Here is a 22,186-nt window from a genome sequence, read left to right on the forward strand (position 1 = left end):
ATAAACCTCTCCCTGCTGACCCTGACTTTTTGAACTTTTTTTTTTTAATTTAAATTCTTTTGGACACAAAGTGAGAGAAAAAAAGTACCATATTTTTCGCTCCATAAGACGCACCTAAGGTTTTAAGGAGGAAAATAAGAAAAAAAATATTCTGAACCAAATGGTGTGTTAAAATATTTAATAAAATGTACCACAATAATATTTCAACAATGTAAACTCAGCAGCAGTATTAACAGTCATTAGCACTATTATTAACAAATGAGAAGAGATTTTAATGTTCAAATACTCTTCTAGCTGTCTGGGAACCTGCAGCAGCTAAAAAAAAAAAAAAAAAAAAAAAAGAACATTCGCTCCATAAGACACACAGGCATTTTCCCCACCACTTTTGGGGAAAAAAGGTGCGTCTTGTGGAGCAAAAAATACAGTACATCAGCTTAAAACTACATTTATTAGTCCACATATTTCAATCCAGAGTGTACGTTGCCTCTCCAGCTAGATTGTAAACTTTTCTAGAGCACAAACCCCTTTGCAGCTGTGATCACAGAGCCCAGCACACAGTACTCTGCTTAGTATATTGAAGTCTTCTGTGTTAGGATCATGCAGGGACAGAGTTTGATGGCTGTGAGGCTGCTGAGAACTGGGTCATAAATCTCAGACCATCTGTCTCCTTGCAACATTGTCAGCTGTCTTACGAGGAAAGAAGGAGAGGCGGCATCTACCTGCACAGGTTTTGGCACATCTGTGCTGAGACCTCAAGGGTCACAACTGCCAGGGCTCCAAATGAAGAGCTGCCTCATTTCTGAGCAGAGGGGTGGATGAAAGACAGAGTCAGAAGTGCAGCTTGGCTGAGTTCTCACTTGTGAAGGGCTGGGGCCCTGAGTTCCTGGCCCCAAAGAGAAGGAGGGTCCTGAGCTTCCCAGTGGAATGAGTACACAAGACCTGGTGGAGAGAGAGCAACTCTCCCTGGGCCTCTCTCCTCTGGGACAGTCACTTTAACACTCCTTCTCTTTGATGTGGTAGACTGTGCCCCCCTTGAGGCAGCGGGGTTCCCGGCTAGCCCTCCGAGTGCTGGCCTGGCTCTGCGTTCGGGAGCTTTGGGAACCAGAACTACAGCCTCCTGAACAGGAAACAAAGCAAGGGGCAGAACAAGGATCCAGGGAGGGCTGTGGGTCCCACGGAAGCGAGCATTTGGGAGCCTGCAAGGACTCCCAAGATTGTTGCTTCTTCTGTGACATCACTGGGCTAGCAGGTCAAAACTGGAAGGAAAAGAGCATTCAGTTAGATCAGGGCACTGGGCGCCTGTTTCTCTTCTTCATGAGCTGGAGTTATCAAATGGAGCCCAGCATTTGCAGCCTGCTAAAATCTATCCCAGGCAGACAAAAAATGGGTGTGAAATGGTTAAATATCAGGGGAGTAAATTATAGTGGGAACCCTAGGGGACCCACTCACCAGTGACCAGACTAATATCGTACCCTTCTTCTTCTTCTTCTTCTTCCTCTTTTCCTTCTTCCTCTTTTCCTTCTTCTTCTTCTTCTTCTTCTTCTTCTTCTTCTTCTTCTTCTTCTTCTTCTTCTTCTTCTTCTTCTCTTCTTCTTCTTCTTCTATGACATAGAAGAGAGACAGAGAGAGGGACAGATAGACAAGAAGGGAGAGAGATGAGAAGCATCAATTCTTGGTTGCACCACCTTAGTTGTTCATTGACTGCTTTCTCATGTGTGCCTTCACTGGGAAGCTACAGCAGACCAAGTGACCCCTTGCTCAAGTCAGTGACTTTGGGCTCAAGCCATAGACCTTGGGCTTCAAGCCAGAGACCTTTGGACTAAAGCCAGCAACCATGGGGTCATGTGTATGATCCCATGCTCAAGCCAGCTACCCTACACTCAAACTGATGAGCCTGAGCTCAAGCCGGTGAGCTTGGAGTTTCTAACCTGGGTTCTCTGCATCCCAGTCCAGTGCTATATCTGCTGCACCATTGCCTGGTCAAGTTTGTACCCTTCTTCTTAAACAGGTAAAACAATCTGAAACCTAGTTGGGCTGACAGCCCACTTTTCCCAGGCCAACATCCACCATAGTCAAATGTAAAGGAGAAGTGACTCTTTGCTCTTTCTTCACTCAGTTTTATTTTTTCCTGAAACTCTTATGCCTGTGTGTATCTTTTGTCCTTCTCCTCTGTCCCTTTGGCTTCCATTGTTTTCTTGCATGTGAGATCATTTGAGGTCTTTTGCAGAGACCCGCTTCCCTCTGCTTCCCCCTGCTCAAATCTCTCCTACCTGGATGATCTATTTTCTGGGAAGAGACAAGAGGAAAGACTGGGGCAGCCTTAGCAGGATCTGCGTGAAAAACAGAAGTAGCCTCACCTTAAGGAGAGATGTGTGGACAAGTCACCCCAGGAGGAGTCTGGAAGCCTGTGGACCCAGGAAGAAGCCTTTTATACATCCTCCAGATAAAGCTCCAGGCTACATAGTATTGGAGGGAAGCCATGGAGCAGATTATCTATCCGGATGTTTTACAATCCCCAGGGCTGGATGCCTCAGCTACACAGAGCTGTGATGTGGTCCAAAAGGATTCGCATGTGAGTGAATGACCTGCAGCCTTGGATCTCCAGACTGACCTGAGTGGAAGTGGGTATGACTAAGTCCAGATTACATTCCTGTGGGGGCCAACTGGGGAAACAACTGATGTTGGGGCATGTCCTGGATACAAGAAGGAAGATCAAGTTTAAAACCACCCAAGTCTGAGGAAAACCCTACTTGTCTATCCTCCACCTGTCATCCATGACTTTCATCACCCAGCTCACTGTTATTGCCTCCATGAAAATTTGCCTGGTCACCTACCCACATCTGAGTCTTTCACTTTTTGAACTTCATAGGCATCTCTTACAAACTTTACAGTGTTTAGGGTCAAAGTGACCTAAATACTTGCCCTAGCTTCCCTATTAAACAGTTCCTAATGACAGGGACCTTGTCTTTATCATCTCTGCATTCTTAGGGCTGATATTGTCCCTGACATAAAGAAGATGCTCGTTAATATTTGTTGAATGAAATAATTTATGTGCCATTAGAATAGACTTTAGCCCTGGCCAGTTGGCTCAGTGGTAGAGCATTGGCCTGGTGTGCGGGAGTCCCGGGTTCGATTTCCGGCCCGGGAACACAGGAGAAGTGCCCATCTGCTTCTCTACCCCTCCCCCTCTCCTTCCTCTCTGTCTCTCTCTTCCCTTCCCGCAGCCAAGGCTCCACTGGAGCAGAGTTTGCCCAGGCACTGAGGATGGCTCTCTGGTCTCTGCCTCAGGTGCTAGAATGGCTCTGATTGCGGCAGAGCGACGCCCCAAGAGGGGCAGAGCATCGCCCCCTGGTGGACATGCCAGGTGGATCCCGGCCGGGCGCATGTGGGAGTCTGTCTGACTACCTCCCCGTTTCCAGCTTTGGAAAAATACAAAAAAAAAGAATAGACTGAATTCAAAGAAAAACAAAAAATCAGAGGAAAACAAAATCTCACTCATTTTTGTTTTGTAGATTTTTTTTTATAGAGACAGAGAGAGAGTCAGAGTGAGGGATAGACAGGGACAGACAGACAGGAACGGAGAGATGAGAGGCATCAATCATTAGTTTTTCGTTGCGCATTGCGACATCTTAGTTGTTCATTGATTGCTTTCTCATATGTGCCTTGACCACAGGCCTTCAGCAGACCGAGTAACCCCTCGTTTGAGCCAGACACCTTGAGTCCAAGCCGGTGAGCTTTTTGCTCAAACCAGATGAGCCTGTGCTCAAACTGGTGACCTTGGGGTCTCGAACCTGGGTCCTCAGCATCCCAGTCCGACGCTTTATTCACTGCGCCACCGCCTGGTCAGGCTGTTTTGTAGATCTTCTTTTGTTCACCGTCCTCACTGAAGGTCTTTGTGAACACCCTTCCATAAAAAGGACAGGGAAATCTGCGAGCATTTACACAACAGGCTGAGAGTAGTGTGGAGAGTAAAATATTTATAAACCCTGCTGTCTCTAAAATGCAAAAGGGGGGCTGTTAATGTAATTATGGAGAAACCCAGGAGAGTTTCCTTCATCTTTCATGAAAATTGATCTCACTACATGTTGGCTATGCTTAGACTGGGAACACTCTTGTCTAACTATAGTCCCTCACTTCTAATGCTTCTGCTTCAGTATTGCTGCTGATGTGCCTAGCTAAGTAAAAAGGCACTGATGTGACTCTCGAAGGGTCAGAACCTGTCTCACCTGCCTCTGTTCCCAATGCCTTACACACATTAGGGATTCAGGGAAGAGTAGAGTAAATGAAAATTATGAGAAATCATAAGGGATATTTTTATTTTAGAAGCAGTTCTCAGAGGCTTCAGATCATATGTATAGAAGACAAAGGTAAGCAGGGTTGAGATGTGGGAGGGGATGAGTACTTAGCCAGGGTGGGAATCAGGTCAAGGCCAAAAGAAGAACCTCTGTTGGAGCTCTAAGTCCAGCAGAGCAGGAAAGTCAGGACCTGCTTCATCTGGGAAGCTTCCAGGAGGAGTTATCTTTGACATGCAGTTTGAATGAAGGGAGCACTAAGTCCTTGTGAGTGAAACAGAAGGTGAGTGTATAGTGTAAGCTTACCTCACCCCATTAGAACAGGACTCTAAAAAGAGAACATGACTTATGGGCCTTGGAAATCAGACCCCTTCTTCTCTCTCTCAGGCATCAGAAACAACCCTCCCTCCTCCTCAGAAGGGCTTCACATACACTCAGTATCAGTGGAAGGTAGAGTAATCTTGTCTTACTATACCAGTTGTTTCTTTCCCATCCATGCTCCCAAGACCTCACATGTTAGAAAACCTTGAGTTTAACTATCCAACCCCTATCACCCTTAATCAAGGGCTGAGGGTTCTTTCTGAAGGCTCTGCCCTGTATGAACTCAGCTTCTTGCTTCCTCTCTGGCTCCCCCAGAGCACTCCTCAAAAACAGTTGCCTACAGAAGTCTCTAGCTCTACTCATTTTCAATGCAATGAATTTCACCATAAACTGGGTGGTGTTGGGGATCCGGCAGGATCAGCACTTTCAGTGGAGGAGATCAGCTTCTAGCTTGCTTTGCTCATTCCCTAACATGGAGCCCTTGAGCTGATCTTTCCTCCAACTGGACTTACAAACCCAGCGAGTTCCAGGTCAGGACTCCAGAAATTTAATATTTGCCATCTAGTCCTACCCCGTCTCTCTTCCTGATTCAGGTTGTGTTCATGGGTATTCTATGATTTGAAATTTATTAAGCACCTATTAGAAATAAGAGATTCATCTCATGTTTTAAAGCTTCCACTATAGAGATAATTTAGTCATATTAATAGATAACACAAAACAGCAACTGAAAGGTGACATAGAAGGGCAGGCTAATTCTGGTTATTGATAGAGAATGGAAATAGTCAGCTTAATATACCAAATTAAATGATAGTATTTTTAATGATGTGACTCCCACTATTATTATTATCCTATAGTGATTTGAGGAAGGAGCCCATCCCTGAGAATCACCAATCCCTTTTCATTTTTAGTGACTATCAGTGACCCTATTTCTCAGCAATAAATGTGCCCATCTCTTTCTCTATCTTTCTGTAGTCTTTTCATCTTTCTTTTTCTTTCTCTCTTTCTTTCTCTCTTTCTTTCTCTCTCTCTTTCTTTCTTTCTTTCTTTTTTTCTTTCTTTCTTTCTTTCTTTCTTTCTTTCTTTTTCTTTCTTTCTTTCTTTCTTTCTTTCTTTCTTTCTTTCTTTCTTTCTCTCTCTCTCTCTCTCTTTCTTTCTGTCTTTCTTTCTTCCTTTCTTCTTCCTCTCTTTCTCCTTCCCTCTCTTCCTCTCTTTCTCTTTCTCTCTCTTTTTTCCTTTCTTTTTTTATTTTTTAATGGTTCTTCTGAGAATATTTTTTCTCTCTTTCCATTCTCTTTGGAAAATCTATCTTCCCAGGACCAATCTTAATCCCATGGTTTCTGTGATGGGTTCCCTGACAAGGCCTAACCAATAGAAATTTCCAGAGTATTTATTGCTTTTTATACACACAATTTATTATCATGCACAATTATTTTTTATATGAGATTGTAAACATTTTAAGCATAGGGCTATGTCTTATATATCTTCTATCTCCTTTCAGTGTATGTAATGGTTAATTATACATACTAGTTATTAGGTTTTGAAAATTCCATATCACCAATATTTGCAAAAAAAAATACAGTCTACAGAATGCTTTCTAAATGATATCTTTTGGGTTGATTAATTTTAGATGAATATTAACTCAGGGCATGACAAAATCAAACACAGTGAGGTAGGATTGTCTACAAACAATTCAACTACATTTTCTGAATACTGTGATATTTCACTTTAGATTGTAAAAAGAGTTCAGTTTGGTAGAAGTGTTCAGAAAATCTATGCCATGGTTCCCACAGGCACTTCTTATGTTTTCCCCCAGAAATCAGCTATACACATATATTCCTAATAAAAAGGGCTAAGAGAACTTCTGGTCTGGGCTTTTTCCTCTGGGTAGGACTATAACAAAAACACTTGTTATCCCAACTGCTACCCATGGCTATCACCTCATGTAGACTTGTTCTTAACCCAGATCATTGGTGCTAAATGCATGGTTTCCATTTCAATAGAAGAAATTGTTACTAGCAAAAGATGGACTTAACGTTTTATTCATCAAAAGGGGAAGCTTCTTTTGTTTCCCATCTCTCACCATCCACAGAAATAAGAGGAGAAACTTCTGCAATTTTCAAGTAAGTAGTTAAAATTGTGCCTAAAGGTTAGGTTGCTGACACTGCTCATAAAATAACTTTTTAAGAAAAATAATAAAAGAAATCTTTAAATACATAAAATCTTGGGATGCAAAGTCCTTTTTAAAATTAATTAATTAATTTATTATGTTTACATCACTTCTAGTGTCTCCCCAAAAGCAACCCCCCTCCCCTGTATTTCCCTCGACATCTCCCTTACTCTCTTCCCAACAGCTCCCTCCTCCCTTCCCTTCAGGTTTAATTCCATTCCTCAGTTCACATTGCTCCTTAGATTCCTCAAATGAGTGAGGTCATATGATTTTTCTTTCTCAGCCTGGCTTATTTCATTCAACATTATAGTTTCCAGGTCCATCCATATTATTGCAAAAGGTAATATTTTCTTTTCTCATGGCCCCATAGTATTCCACTGTATATATGTACCACCGCTTTTTGATCCATTTGTCCACTGATGGACACTTGGGCTGTTTCCAGATCTTCGCTATTGTGAGCAATGCTGCCGTAAACATGGGGGTGCATTTCTTTTTTTGAGTCAGTGATATGGTGTCCTTAGGCTATATTCCTAAAAGTGGGATAGCTGGGTCAAAAGGCAGTTTCATTTCTAATTTTCTGAGGAATTGCCATACTGTTTTTCACAGAGGTTGCACCAGTCTGCATTCCCACCAGCAGTGCAGGAGGATTCCCTTTTCTCCACATCCTAGTCAGCACTTATTCTGTGTTGTTTTGTTAATGAGCACCATTCTGACTGGTGTGAGGTGATATCTCATTGTGGTTTTAATTTGTATTTCTCTAATGATTAGTGATGTTGAACATTTTTTCATCTGTCTATTGGCCATCTGTATGTCCTCTTTGGAGAAGTGTCTATTCATTTCTGTTGCCCATTTTTTGATTGGGTTGTTTGTCTTCCTGGTGTTGAGTTTTACACCTTCTTTATAAATTTTGGTTATTAACCCCTTATCAGACGTATTGTTGAATATGTTCTCCCATTGTGCAGTTTGTCTTTTTATTTAGTTCATATTATCTTTAGCTGTGCAAAAGCTTTTTAGTTTGATATAGTCTCATTTGTTTATCCTGTCTTTTATTTCACTTGCCTGTGGAGATAAATCAGCAAATACATTGCTGCGATAGATGTTGGAGAGCTTACTGCCTATGTTTTCTTCTAAGATGCTTATGGTTTCACGACCCACATTTAAGTCTTTCATTCATTTTAAGTTTATTTTTGTGAATGGTGTAAGTTGGTGGTCTAGTTTCATTTTTTTGCAGGTAGCTGTCCAGTTTTTTCAACACCACTTGTTAAAAAGACTGTCTTTACTCCATTGTATGCTCTTACCTCCTTTGTCAAATATCAATTTTTCATAAAAGTGTGGGTTTATTTCTGGGTTCTCTGTTCTGTTCCAATGATCTATATGCCTGTTCTTATACTAATATCAAGATGTTTTGAGTACAATGGCCTTGTAGTATAACTTGATATCAGAAAGTGTGATACCTCCCACTTTATTCTTCTTTTTCAAGATTGCTGAGGCTATTCATGTTCTCTTTTGATTCCATATAAATTTTTGGAATATGTGTTCTATAACTTTGAAGTATGTCATTGGTATTTAATAGGTATAGCATTGAATTTATAAATTGCTTTGGGTAATATAGACATTTTAATGATGTTTATTTTTTCTAACCATGAACATGGTATATGCTACTACTTGTTTGTGTCTTCCTTGATTTCTTTTATCAATGTTTTATAACTTTCTGAGTACAAGTCATTAACCTCCTTGGTTAAATTTACTCCCAGGTACTTTATTGTTTTTTGTTGCAATAGTGAAGGGGATTGTTTCCTTAATTTCTCTTTCTGACATTTCATTGTTCATGTATAAAAATGCCTCTGATTTCTGTGTGTTAATTTTATATCCTGCCACCTTGCTGAATTCATTTATCAGGTCCAGTAGTTTTTTTTGACTGAGACTTTAGGGTTTTCTGTATACAGTATCATATCATATGAAAATTACGATAATTTTTCTTTTTTTCCAATTTGGATGCCTTTTATTTCTTCTTGTTGTCTGATTGCTGTGGCTAGGACTTCCAGTACTATATTGAGTAAGAGTGGTGAAAGGGGGCACCCCTGCCTTGTTCCTGATTTTAGGGGGAATGCTTTTAATTTTTTCCCATTGTGTATGATGTTGGCTGTGGGTTTGTCATAGATGGCCTTTATCATGTTGAGGTATGTTCCATGTATTCCCACTTTGCTGAGAGTTTTGATCATAAATGGGTGCTGGATTTTATCAAATGCTTTTTCTGCATCTATTGAAATTATTATGTGGTTTTTCTTCTTCCTTTTGTTTATGTGGTGAATCACATTGATTGATTTACAAATGTTGTACCATCCTGTCTCCTCAGAATAAATCTCAGTTGATCATGATGTATGATTTTTTTCATGTATTGCTGGATCTGGTTTGCTAATATTTTGTTGAGGATTTTAGCATCTATATTCATCAGGGATATTGGCCTATAATTTTTTTTTCTTTGTGTTGTTTTTGCCTGGTTTTGGAATCAGAATTATGCTCGCCTCATAAAAGAAACTTGGAAGTGTTCCTTCCTCTTGAATTTTTTGAAATAGCTTTAGAAGGATAAGAGTTAGTTCTTCTTTGAATATTTGTTAGAATTCACCGGTGAAGCCATTGGACCCAGGGTTTTTGTTTTTTGGGAGTTTTTTGATAACTGTTTCAATCTCATTTGTTGTAATCAGTCTGTTTAGGTTTTCTGATTCTTCCAGATTGATTTTTGGAAGATTATATGTTTCAAGGAATTTGTCCATTTCACCTAGGTTGTTTAATATTTTGTCATACAGTTCTTCATAATATTTTCTTACAATATTTTGTCTTTCTGTTGCAGTTGTTATTTCTCCACTCTCATTTCTAATTTTATTTACTTGTATCCTCTCTCTTCTTTTCTTGATGAGTCTTGTTAAAGGTTCATCAATCTTGTTTACCCTTTCAATGAACCAGCTCTTGGTTTTTATTGATCCTCTATATTGTTTATTTAGTCTCTATGTCATTTATTTCCACTCTGATCTTTATTATTTTCTTCCTTCTACTACCTCTGGGATTTACTTGCTATTTTTTTTTCTAGTTCTTTTAGATGCAGGGTCAAATTGTTTATTTGAGCTTTTTCTAGCTTCTTAAGGTATGCCTGTAATGCTATGAACTTCCACCTCAGAACTGCTTTTGCTATGTTCCATAAATTTTCAGTTGATGTATGCTCATTATCATTAATTTCTAGGAATTTTTAAATTTCTTCTTTGATCTCATTGTTAACCCATTTGTTATTTAATAACATGCTATTTAGTTTCCATGTGTTTGAGTATTCTTCAGTTTTTCAGTTGTGGTTGATTTCCAGTTTCATGCCATTGTGATCCGAGAAGATATTTGTTATGATTTCAATCTTTTTAAATTTGTTGAGATCTCTTTTGTGCCCTAACATGTGGTCTATCCTAGAGAATGTACCATGAGCACTTGAAAAGAATGTATATGCTGCTGCTTTTGAGTGATAGTTTCTGAAGATATCTATTAAATAGTGTTGATCTAGTGTGTTCTTTAAGTCTTCTGTTTCTTTTTAATTTTCTTTCTTGAGGATCTATCTAGTGATCTTAGTGGGGTATTGAAATCTCCTACTATTATATAGTATTGCTGTTGATCTCACTTTTATAACTATCAAAGTCTGCTTTATATATTTAGGTGCTCCTATATTAGGTGCATAGATATTTATGATGGTTATATTTTCCTGTGTGATTGCTCTCTTTATTATTATGTAGTGACCTTTTTTATCTCTTACTATAGCCTTTGTTTTAAAGTCCATGTTGTCTGATATAAGTATTGCTATCCTTGCTTTTTATTATTTACATTTGCATGAAATATTTTTTCCATCCTTTTACCTTTAGTCTATGTGTATCTTTTGTTTTGAGATGTACCTCAGGTAGACAGCATATGTATGGGTCCTGTTTTCCTATCTGTGCAGCTACTCTATGTCATTTAATCCATTTACATTTAAGGTTATTATTGGTATGTCATTTTTTATTGCCATTTTGTTCTTTAGTCTATATTCCTCTTTTGTTATATTCTTTTCTCCCTTTGTTCTATTTACAACAGATCCCATAACATTTCTTGCAACCTTGCTTTGTTTGTAATGAATTCCTTGAGGTTTTTTTTTTGTTTGGGAAGCTTTTTATTTCTCCTTCAATTTTAAACAATAACTTATTACATACAGTAGTCTTGGTTGTAGGCTCTTGTTCTGCATTAATTTGAATATATCTTGCCATTCTCTTCTAGCCTCAAATATTTTTGTTGAGAAGTTGGATGTCATCCTTATGGGGGCTCCTTTTTAGGTTATAGCCTTTATTTCTCTAGCCATTTTTAATACTTTCTCTTTATCTCTTAGCTTTGCTATTTTAATTATGATGTGTCTTGGTGTGAATTTCTTTGGGTTTCTCTTTAATGGAGTTCTCTGTGCTTCTTGAACTTGTGTGACTTTTTCCTGCATCAGTTTAGGGAAGTTTTTAGGTATGATTTGATTGAATAAGGTCTTCCCTTGTTCTTTCTCTTCTTCTTCAGAAACTCCTATGATACAAATGTTGTTTCTCTTTAGATTGTCACAGAGCTTTCTTAGAGTTTCCTCAGATTTTTTTGTTCTCTTTTCTTTTTGCTTCTCTGCTTCTGTGTTTTCATTTATCTTGTCTTCTAAATCACTGATTCGATTCTCTGCTTTATTTAGCCTGCTTTTAATTGCTTCTAGTGTAGTCTTCATTTCAGATATTGTATTTGTCCTTTCTGACTGTTTCTTCTTTGTTATTTCAATATCCTTTTTAATACTTGTTATTTCTTCATTTATTTGCTCACTGTGACCATTCATTGTTGTTCTAAGATCTTGGATCTCCGCCAGGGTTGCCCATGCTGTTGTTACTGCTGAGGGCATTCCACACCCTGAGCAGGTTTGTGCACAACCTGGATTCCTACAGTAGCTGGCACAACTTCCACCCTTGTTGCAGCCTCGCCTGTGCCTGTGCTCCCCCCCTAAGCTGTCACTGGGGCTCTGCCTCTGCTCGGATCACTGCCAAGGGCACACTCAGTTGCCAGGCGACTTCCGCCTTCACTGATGGGCTTGCATGTGCTCACGCGTTACTACTCTGTTGATTCTCAGGCTTCTGCAACCACCAAGGGTGGGCCACTCAGGGAGCAGGGGTGTGTGTGAGCCCAGGACTTCCCAGCAGCAAAGGCGGTTCCTGGCTCCATGGGCTGGCTTGAGCATTCTCACTCAAACCTCCACAGCTACGCCCTCCCGCCTCCATCCTGTCTGCTCTGGACAAGCACTCAGCAATGTGGTGGGTGGTGTAGCTTAAACCTCTGCACTTCCTACTTGTGTCCCTAGCATGGTGCCTGGCTCTAAGCACCTTTGTTTTAGTTAGTGTAGGAGAACCTCTGGTGGACGGGGCACTTTCTATTCTTTGCTGGTGATGTTGGTTCACTTTAATTTGGGGAGTGATTCAGCCCAGGGGTTAGGGTGTTCTCCTGGAGCTCTGGAAAACTGGCTGTGAGCAAGGCTTTCTGTGCAGTTCCCTTAATACAGAGCCTGGGTCTGAGAGTCCTGCCTCCTTCTCTCAAATCATGTCCGGGCTTTTTTCTCAGCCAAATATAGTCTATCAGCCCCTTCCCGGCTCCAGGGTTCTACGCTGAAATTATGGTTTTGGGGATAAGAACCTGCAACTTGCTGGACAGCCCTCCCCTTCTTGAAAGTTCCTCCAGGGCACCAGGCACCCCCCCATCCCTGCTCCTGGGAGTGGGACAGCCTTCTCTGCATCTCCACCCCATCTACCAGACTCAGTATGGGTTTTTTGGTGGTTCTTGTTTGTTGAATCCTCCTAGTTCAGTCAAAAATTTTTCTTTCACAATGAGTGTTTTCAGATTTAAGTTGTAATCCACCTTGGTTCTGGGAAGTGGGAGTTGGTGCATCTGCCTACTCCATGGCCATCTTGACCCCCCTCTGTCAGGATGCAGAGTCCTTTTAAGCTTAAAAAGAAAAATATAAACCAAAGTAAATCAAAAGCCTTAAAGGAGAATCTTTAGAATGACTCAATGAAGAAAACCGTGGACTCTTTCAGCAAAAAAACTGAACTGTTGGAAATTATTTTCTTAAAAATAAAACATTTAAAATTTTTGTAAATTGTCCTAAGGGTATACAACAAATGAAAAACTTTTATTCAAGAAAATCTAATAGAGCTCAGTAAGAACAACCAGAGTCTATATCACTTAAATCATAACTTGTTCCCTTTCTGATCCTTTTAAACTCAGAGTGATCATGGCTTCACTCCAGGAAGTTGTATCTAAAAGGATGGGGTTCCTTCTTCCCCAGCTTCAAGCCATGGGCTGTGATGTCTTCCTGGGAGTCTGCAAACTTTTTTCACATTACCCCTAGTTCTGAGTTACAGAGGCTAAATGCCAAGGGAGGCTAGCTGTTGGTCAAATAATTTTGTAAAATATGATTTTTATGTTTGCTTGCTTATAGTTTGTGTTAGGGGCTGGGCAGCTCCAGGTATATGTGGGTCTGTGAAATTGCAAATTACCTTCCTGCTTGGGAAGGCCCATTGTTTTGCTAATGTTTGCTGGAGGAGAAGTTTTCATGCAGAAAGTTTTGAAAAGAGAGAGGAAAAAGAGAGAGAAGAGGAAGAAAGAAGCCAAGTTTTGCAGGGAGAACAGAAGGAATGCTGAGTGCTGAAGAAGAAGCCAGTTTGTGCAGAGAGGAGAAGGTGTGCAAATGGGGAACCAGAGATGAGGGGCTTTTGTGAGCTCTGCTGAGATTGATGAGGCCTTTGATTCTAGGAGGAACCAGAGAAGGTTCTCCTGGTTGTGGAACCGGAGAATGATCAATGGCTTTGGGAGCCCTGTGTGTTTGCTCATCGGCCAGTACAAGACTTTAATAAGGAAATGGCCCATCATTCTTTGTCTCCACTGTTTCTTTACTGTTTGTCCAAATCCAGTGAGAACTTGCATGTGAATGGTCTGAATGACCATGACTGATGGCCTTACACTAACCAAGAGTTGGAGGCTTCCTTCTTCTACCCAAAATCTACTTGTGAGGCCTCAGGGGCAACAGGCCTAGAATACAGGAACCCTGATAAGCTTTTCCCCAGTGCACCTCTAAAGTAGAGGTTCCATGATGAAAAAGTTAATCCAAGTTGATTAGAGGTAGCCACACCAGTATAGCATCCTGTTCATAAGCAGGTATGTCACTCCAAGAAAAGCAGACAACTGCTTCCATCCCCAGCATCAAAGCAGTGGTTTAGAGACTTTGGTTAGGCATAAAAACAAACCATGAAAACAGAAAACTGAAGTTCTAACCAAAGTAATCAATCTTATTCAAAGCAGAATTAAGGGAAGTTCAAGCCTATACGGACTCTAGAAAATAAGAGAGATTCATTTTTTGACAAGCAATTAAGAAAAAGCTGTTGATCCTGAGAGCAATATGCTAACCTGCAGGACAGCTAATTTACCACAGAGAATCAAAGAAAGTGAAGGCTAAGTAGAGCCCTACTTTTTCAGAACAAACGTCAAAGACTGGCCTCAACAACTACCCCTGCAAGGGGTCTGCATCAAATCGGATCAGATTATAGAATAATTTAGGTCCCAGAATGTTATCAAAAACAATAGAGCATCAGCCAGCAATTAGTGGAGCTTGAATGTTAGGTGTAATACCAGAAGCTGCAGAGAACTTAACAGAGAAATTATCATTGAAAGAGACAACCAGAGAGAGCTTTGCTGAAACCACCCTCATCCAGGGTAAATGAATACATGCCTAAGGCTGAGCACTCTGAGGAGTGATATCTCAGGCTTCATGCTTCAGGGGAAATAGGATACACTAAAACAGCTGCTCCAAATCACTAAACAAATAAACAAGCACACAGCAACAACATACCCCAGGAGAGTGGAAGGGAAAGAATCAGTATTCAGAGTTGCTATAATATATTATCTAAAATGACAAATTTTAAGCAAAAAACCCTTGATATATGTAAATAAACAGAAAATTGTTATTAACACACAGTAAAATAACGTCTTATGAGAGGGCCAAAGGTTGAACCTAAACTTCAAAGCAGTTATTATAGCTATATTTAAAGGAGATCATACTTAAAGAAACTGAGAAAGATGTGATAATGTCTTACCAAATACAGAATGTTACCAGAGATAGAAATTATTTTTAAAAATAACTATATGGAAATTCTAGAGTTAAAAAATACAATTAATAAAATGAAAATTTTTTTAGAAGGGTTCAACAGTATATCTGAACTGGCAGAAGAAAGAATGATCAAACTTAAGATAGATCAATAGGCATAATGCAATCTGAATAACTAAAAGAAAAAAAGAATAATAAAAAGTAAACAGAACCTCAGAAAAAATGTGGGACACCATTAAGCTCACCAACATATACTTAATGTGAAAACCAGAAGAAGAAAAAGGAGAGAAAGAAACAGAAAAAAAATATTGAAAATAATGACTGAAAATTTCTCCAATTAAATTTTTTCTTAATTTTTGATTGATTTTTAGAAAGAAGGATAAAGAGAAACATCAATTTGTTGTTCATTTATTGCTTTATTCTTGTATGTGTCCTGACAAAGGATTGAACCTACAACCTTTGTATATCGGGGAAAATTCCCTAAATTTAATGAAACACGTCTATATAGTCAAAAAGATAAAAAACATACAATAGGATAAACACAAAGAGATCCACATTCAGACACATTTTAGTAAAAATGTTAAAAGAAAAAGATGAAGAGAAATTCTTAAATTCTTCAGTTTTCTGTTCAAGAAGGAATGACTCATCACTTGTAAGAGATCCTAATAATGAAATCTGACTTCTCATAAAAAAAAAACACGCCAGTTTCAAGACACTGAAAAGAAAAAAAACAACAACACTTGGATCAAGGATGCAAATATAGGTCAATGGAAGATAATTGAGAGTCTAAAAGTAAACCCATCAATGTATGGTCAATTGACTTTAGACAAAATGTCAAGACATTTCACTGAGAAAACAATAGTTGTTTGAACAACAAACAGTGTTAGGGCAACTGAATATCTACATGTAAAAGAGTGACCTACAATATTTAAAATACACTTAAAATACTTAATTGCATTAAGAACCTAACTAAAAAGTTAAAACTATAAAACTCATAGCAGAAAATATAGAAGAAAATCTCCATGATCTTTTAAAGAAACACAATTTCAGCCTTCATGGAACTCTGGTCTGAGATAGATATACAACACCTATCTTTAGGATACAACCAGTGTAAAGGGACAGAAAGAACCTCTGACCTTGGAGTACACCTAGTCTCAACTGAAACATTACATTTCTTGGAAATGTAGAATCCTTTTGATTGATAATTTCTACTTACATAGAATTGTGGTCATCTGTTACTTTGGCCAACAATCAACTTCATACTTATTAGTATCCCAGGTGACTTGGAGGGGATCACCCAATATGTGTAGTGTTTGAGCTTCTTCTTATTACTGAAGCCAAAAGAGATATATGTCTCTTCTGATTTACTGGAATAGCTCCTTGGATGATCCCTCACAGGACTTTGAATCTTGAGTGACTGGCTAGATAAATGGGGACATCTAGAGGTCATACTAATCACAGCAGTTGTAAAGTGTGAAGCATCTTATTTCTGTGAAGTGTTCCTGCTCTGTAGGCCACCAAACACCTGTCTTTTCATAGATTAAAATATAAATAGAGTATTGGCCATTTATTCAGTTAATATTAAGGTTATCAAAGTATAATAACTCAAAGAAAATTAACAATGATTAAATCTCATGTGAAACTTGTAATAGAAAAATTTTTTGATGAAAAATCAAGATTATATTTTACAAAATATAGAGATAAAATATTTAACCTGAAAAATTGGACTTGGGCCTCAGAAAGAGAAAAAGGAGAAGTTACTGATATTTTAGAAGTTCCTGATTCTTTTTTTATAGACTTTTTATTTTGTATTTGCCACATGCAATATGCATATTTCTAGTTAGAATTAACTAATAGTCATGGTTTATTTTTAGAAAGTTCCTGTGTAGTTTCCTAAACAAATTTTTTATTGAAGAAGAAAGAAATCTATGGAGATAGGAGTAGTATCACAAAGAAAGAAAAGAGACCATTAAAGGATGAGATACACATCTGACTCCTTTCAAGCTTTGGGTACCAGAAAGCCCAGAGTCCAAGGCACTGAGACACTAGGAGGTTGTGCTCAGGCAGAGGTGTGTAGGATTCAGCTGAGAAATGGTATCAGAGTAGAAGACAGAGCTATTTTTCTCTCCTCTCCTTCCATGCCCAACCATGTAACTAGCACATATTTGATGTTCAAGGTTTCCAGGCAGCATAAGAATGGATAGTGGTAAAAAAAAAAAATACTGGGACTCAAATAGGCAAGAAAGAGGCTAGAACAGGATAGTGAGCCAATTCTTTTATTGTTTTCTGGGGATGTTCTGTTTTTTGGGGGGTTGGCAGCAGACTGCAAGGAGTCTAAGGAGTGAGTTAGAGTTTGTGGTTTGGGAATTCAGGGCAGACAATAAATTTGGTCTAAGAGCAGAAAGATTTTTGGGAGGGGATTTGGGCTTCTGGATCCCAGGGCAGAGGGTTCTCTAGTCCAGAGATCAAGCCCTTCACTGGGACATCTCAGCTACTTGGATTATATCCATTACAGCAGGAGAAGAAGACAGGATTTTGCCACTTGTTGCCTCTAAGTCAGCTCTTCTTGGCTGAGCGTCCACTTCAGCAGCAGCCTCCAGAGGACTGACCACTGCCCCCTCCGCAGCAGCTGGAGCCCCCTCCACAGCAGCCTCCAGAGGACTGACCACTGCTCCCTCCACAGCAGCTGGAGCCCCCCGACGGCTGGGGGCAGCACTCAGAGCTTCGGTGTCTGAGGCGGAGAGACCTGCGGTGCCTGTGGTGGCTCAGGCAGCAGCCACCACCCCCAGAGCTGTGACCACAGCAGCCACCACCCCCAGAGCTGTGGCCACAGCAACCCCCAGAGCTGACACTGCAGCAGGAAGAGACTGGCGGGCACTTGGGGGGACACTTAGGGGGACATTTCGGGGTAGGGCACTTGGGTGTGCACTTGGGTGGGCACTTGGGCGGGGGCTGGCACTGCTGCTGGTTCTGCTGGCAGGACATCTTGAGGAGTGGACAGGCAGGCGTTCAGGAGCTGAGGAGAGTCAAACAGAGAGTCAGCCCCACACACAGGCTACCCTGTCACTATCTGTCCCTTCAGTATCATTTATTTTCTCTACATTTCTGAAGGCTTTTCAAGAAAAGTTATAGAGAAATTATCTCTAAAATAGTTTGTCATTTGAACTTGAGGAGCTTTTTCTGAGACAAATAAAGATGATCTTTTCTTTCTTTCTTTCTTTTTTTTTTTTAACAAAGCAAGACATAGAGGACAAATGTTTGACCAGCTTGCCCAAGGTCAGTGTCCTTTAAGTGAAGGCAAAAGTAGCATTCACAAAATCTGCCTCGTCTCCTCACTCTCTGCACCATTCAGAATTCTGGTAATGTCCAAATAGGGGCCAGTTTAAATCTGCCGAGTTCTTTGTTAAGGAAGAAATAATTTCCTTTGCAGGAACTTCCCAGGTAGCTTTTCAACACACATATTATTATCATGTCATTTTTATATTAAACTATACTTATCTCATATAATTGTATATGTGTGTGTATAATTTATATACATATTTTTAAGCATATATATCATTTGAAATGGAGATGTGAGATAAGCTATATGTGAATGAACCCAGGTTTGCTGGTCTAGTGATCCCAGGCCGAGTTATAAACTGTTTGCAACAGCCAGACTCCACCTCTCTTCCTCCTTAGCTCCGGGAACTTCAGCTTGCTAGTCACTATGTGACTTTGGGGCCTCTGCTGCAGATGCACAGGCAGCACAAGTGACGCACTAAGGACCTTGCGAGTGAGGCCCATGCATCTCTGTCTGTGAAGCCCCAGATATGCTTCCCTGCTCCCACTGTTTGAGAATCTCTGTGACCCGGTGGAGGCTTTGGGGGAGGGACACAGTTCATTTCTCCCAGGTAAACTCTTCCTTCTGAAAGGAAGAATTGTCTTAACTTGCCTAAATCTGAGAAACTCAAACGATGCAGAACTAATTTAACTGTAGTACAGACACACATCATTCAGTGCCTCCACTCCATCCTGCCTGGCAGCTCATCTTTCTTCCTCAGAATTTCTAGACTTTCGTTCCCTCTCCAGCTCTCCACACCCACCTCCACTCCCAAGAAGCCACCCACCTGCCCTCCCGCCCTGGTCTGAGCATCCCTCCCTGGAAGGCCCTGCTCCATTCCCAGTGGACACTTACCAGGTGCACGAGCAGCACAGGGTCTGTCACCACCTCAGGAGGGAGTGATGGAGGTGCTCTGTCCCCAAGGCCCTTTTATGCTGGCCTTGGGCTCTGCCCCAGGAGGTGAGACAGGGCCTGGGCATGAGAGGACTGCCTCCTGCCACCCACATGGTCCTGTGACAGGTGATGACTGTCAGATTCTACCTGTCTCCCTTCTTGGTGCTCAGGGCAGCTGTACCTAGATGAGGAATCAGGCTGTTTAGAAATGGGATGAGGGAGCATCCCTACCATCATCCGCTGCCTATTATTCTTAGCAGTTCCTGCCTCTCAGTTCTCATTCTTGGAGCTTGGTTCTGCTTTTCCTCATGTGTTCTAGTCAGTTTGCTGCCATACAGGGTATCTGTGGTTATTGTATATTTGTTTCTTTAGAAAAAAGACATTTACACATTTATTTCAATTTCTTTATTCTAAACTTGGATTTGTCAATCACTATTTTTTTTTCAGTTACAGTTTGCATTCAGTGTTACTTTATATTAGTTTCAGGTGTGCAGCCTAGTGGTTAAATATGTATAGATCGACAGAGGGATAAATTTTAGTACCCACCTGGCACCATACATAGTTATTAAAATATTATTGACCATATTCTCTGTGCAGGGAAATTCCTGCAAGGGAAATTATTTCTTCCTTAACAAAGAACTCGGCAGACTTAGACTGGCCCCTATTTGGACATTACCAGAATTCTGAATGGTGCAGAGAGTAAGGAGACTTGAGGCAGATTTTGTGAATGCTACTTTTGCCTTCGTTTAAAGGACACTGACCTTGGGCAAGCTGGTCAAACATTTGTCCTCTATGTCTTGTTTTGTTAAAAAAAAAGAAAAGAAAAGAAAAGATAATCTTTATCTGTCTCAGGAAAAGCTCCTCAAGTTCAAATGACAAACTATTTTAGAGATAATTTCTCTATAACTATTCTTGTAAAGCCTTCAGAAATGTAGAGAAAATAAATGATACTGAAGGGATAGATAGTGACAGGGTGGCCTGTGTGGGGGGCTGACTCTCTGTTTGACTCTCCTCAGCTCCTGTGCCTATTTTGAAACTATCTATTATACTTCTTAGTCCCTTTACCTTTTCCCCCAGTCCCTCCATGCCCCCCCCTGCCAACCATAAGCTTGTTCTTTGTATCTATGAGACTGTTTCTGTTTTGTTTGTTTGTTTATATTGTTCTTTAGATTTCTCATATCAGTAAAATCATATGGTTTTTGCCTTTTTCTGTCTGACTTATTTCATAATACTCTTTAGGTTCATCCATGTTGTCACAAATGGTAGGATTTCATTCTTTTTAATGGCTGACTAATATTCCACTGTATATACATGCACCACATCTTCTTGATCCAATCATCTATTTAAGGGGCACTGAGGTTGATTCCATATCTTGACAATTGTAAATAATGCTGCAAAAAATATACAGGTACATAGATCTTTTAGAATTAGTATTTTGGATTTCTTCAGAAAAATACCCAGAAGTGGAATTGTTGGGTCATTAGATAGTTTTATTTTAATTTTTTTGAGAAACCTCTATACTGTTTTTCATAATGGCTGTACTGTTCTGCAATTCCACCAACAATGCACCAGAAATCTCCCTCCCTTTTTTTTCTTTTTTTGTGGCAGAGACAGAGAGAGAGTCAGAGGGAAGGACAGATAGGGATAGACAGATGGGAAGGGAGAGAGATGAGAAACATCAGTTCTTCGTTGTGGCTCCTTAGTTGTTCATTGATTGATTTCTCATATGTGCCTTGACTGGGAGCTACAGCAGAGTGAGTGACCCCTTGCTAGAGCCAGTGACCTTGGGCTCAAGCTGGTGAGCCTTGCTCAAACCAGATGAGCCCATGCTCAGCTGGCGTCCTCGGGAGCTTAAACCTGGGTCCTCCACATCCCAGTCCGATGCTCTATCCACTGCGCCACCACCTGGTCAGGCAGGAATCCCTTTTCTTTACATCCTCATTAATACTTGTTGTTTGTTGGTTTATTGATGATAGCCATTCTGACAGGTATACAGTGATATTTCATTGTGATTTTAATTTTCATTTCTCTGATGATTAGTGATATTTTATATGTCTATTGACCATCTGTATGTCGTCTTTGGCAAAATGTCTATTCAGGTCCTTAGCCCACTTTTTAGATGAATTGTTTGGTTTCTTTAGTGTTAAGTTGTGGGTTCTTTATATATTTTGGATATTAACCCTTTTCAGATATATCATTGGAAAGTATTTTCTTCCAAGTCGTAGTTCGTCTTTTTGTTTTGTTGATAATTTCAACAAAACTGAAATTTTTTCAAAAGGTTTTGCTATACAAAATCTTTCCATTTGATGTAGTCTCATTTCTTAATTTTTTTTTGCTTCCCTTGCTTGAGGGGCTACAGCAACAAAAATATTACAAAGAGCAATTTCAGAGAGTTTACTTCCTAGCTTTTCTTCCAGGAGTTTTATGGTTTTGGTTGTTACATTTAAGCCTTTAATCCATTTTGAGTTTATTCTTTTATGTGATATAAAAAGGTGGTCTAGTTTCATTTTTCTTTTGTATGAATCTATCCAGTTTTTTCAACACCATTTATTAAGCTGTGTTTACCCCATTGCCTCCTTTGTCATAGAGTAATTGACCATATAAACATGGGTTTATTTCTGGGCTCCCTATTCTGTTCTTTTTATGTATATGACCATTTTTATGCCAGTACTATGGGGTTTGATTATGATAGTCTTATAGTATAGTTTGATATCAGGTGGTGTGATACTTCTAACTTTGTCTTTCTTTCTCAAGATTGTTTTGGAACCATATATTCTTATATGGTTCCATATGAATATTAGGATCACTAGTTCTAGTTCTGTGAAAAATGGCATTGGTATTTTGATAGGTGTTGCCTTGTATTTACAGATTGCTTTGGGTAGTATAAACATTTTAACAATTTTAATTCTTCTTATCCATGAGCATAGTATATGCTTCCATTTCTTTGTATATTTTAAAATTTCTTTCTTCAGTGTCTTATATTTTCTGAGTACAGACCTTTTACATCCTCAGTTAAA

The 22,186-nt window shown here is 39.7% G+C and overlaps 1 protein-coding gene across 1 annotated transcript; it reads right to left on the reverse strand.

Moving 5' to 3' along the window:
• Positions 1-17,539: 17,539 nt before the first annotated feature.
• LOC136392089 (late cornified envelope protein 1A-like) lies at positions 17,540-17,941 on the reverse strand. Its single transcript, XM_066364090.1, has one exon. The coding sequence runs from the start codon at positions 17,939-17,941 to the stop codon at positions 17,540-17,542; it is 402 nt and encodes a 133-aa protein (XP_066220187.1).
• Between the last annotated feature and the right edge of the window lie 4,245 nt (positions 17,942-22,186).

The sequence above is a fragment of the Saccopteryx leptura genome, chromosome 2 (assembly GCF_036850995.1).
Source record: "Saccopteryx leptura isolate mSacLep1 chromosome 2, mSacLep1_pri_phased_curated, whole genome shotgun sequence".
Taxonomy (NCBI): Eukaryota; Metazoa; Chordata; class Mammalia; order Chiroptera; family Emballonuridae; genus Saccopteryx; species Saccopteryx leptura.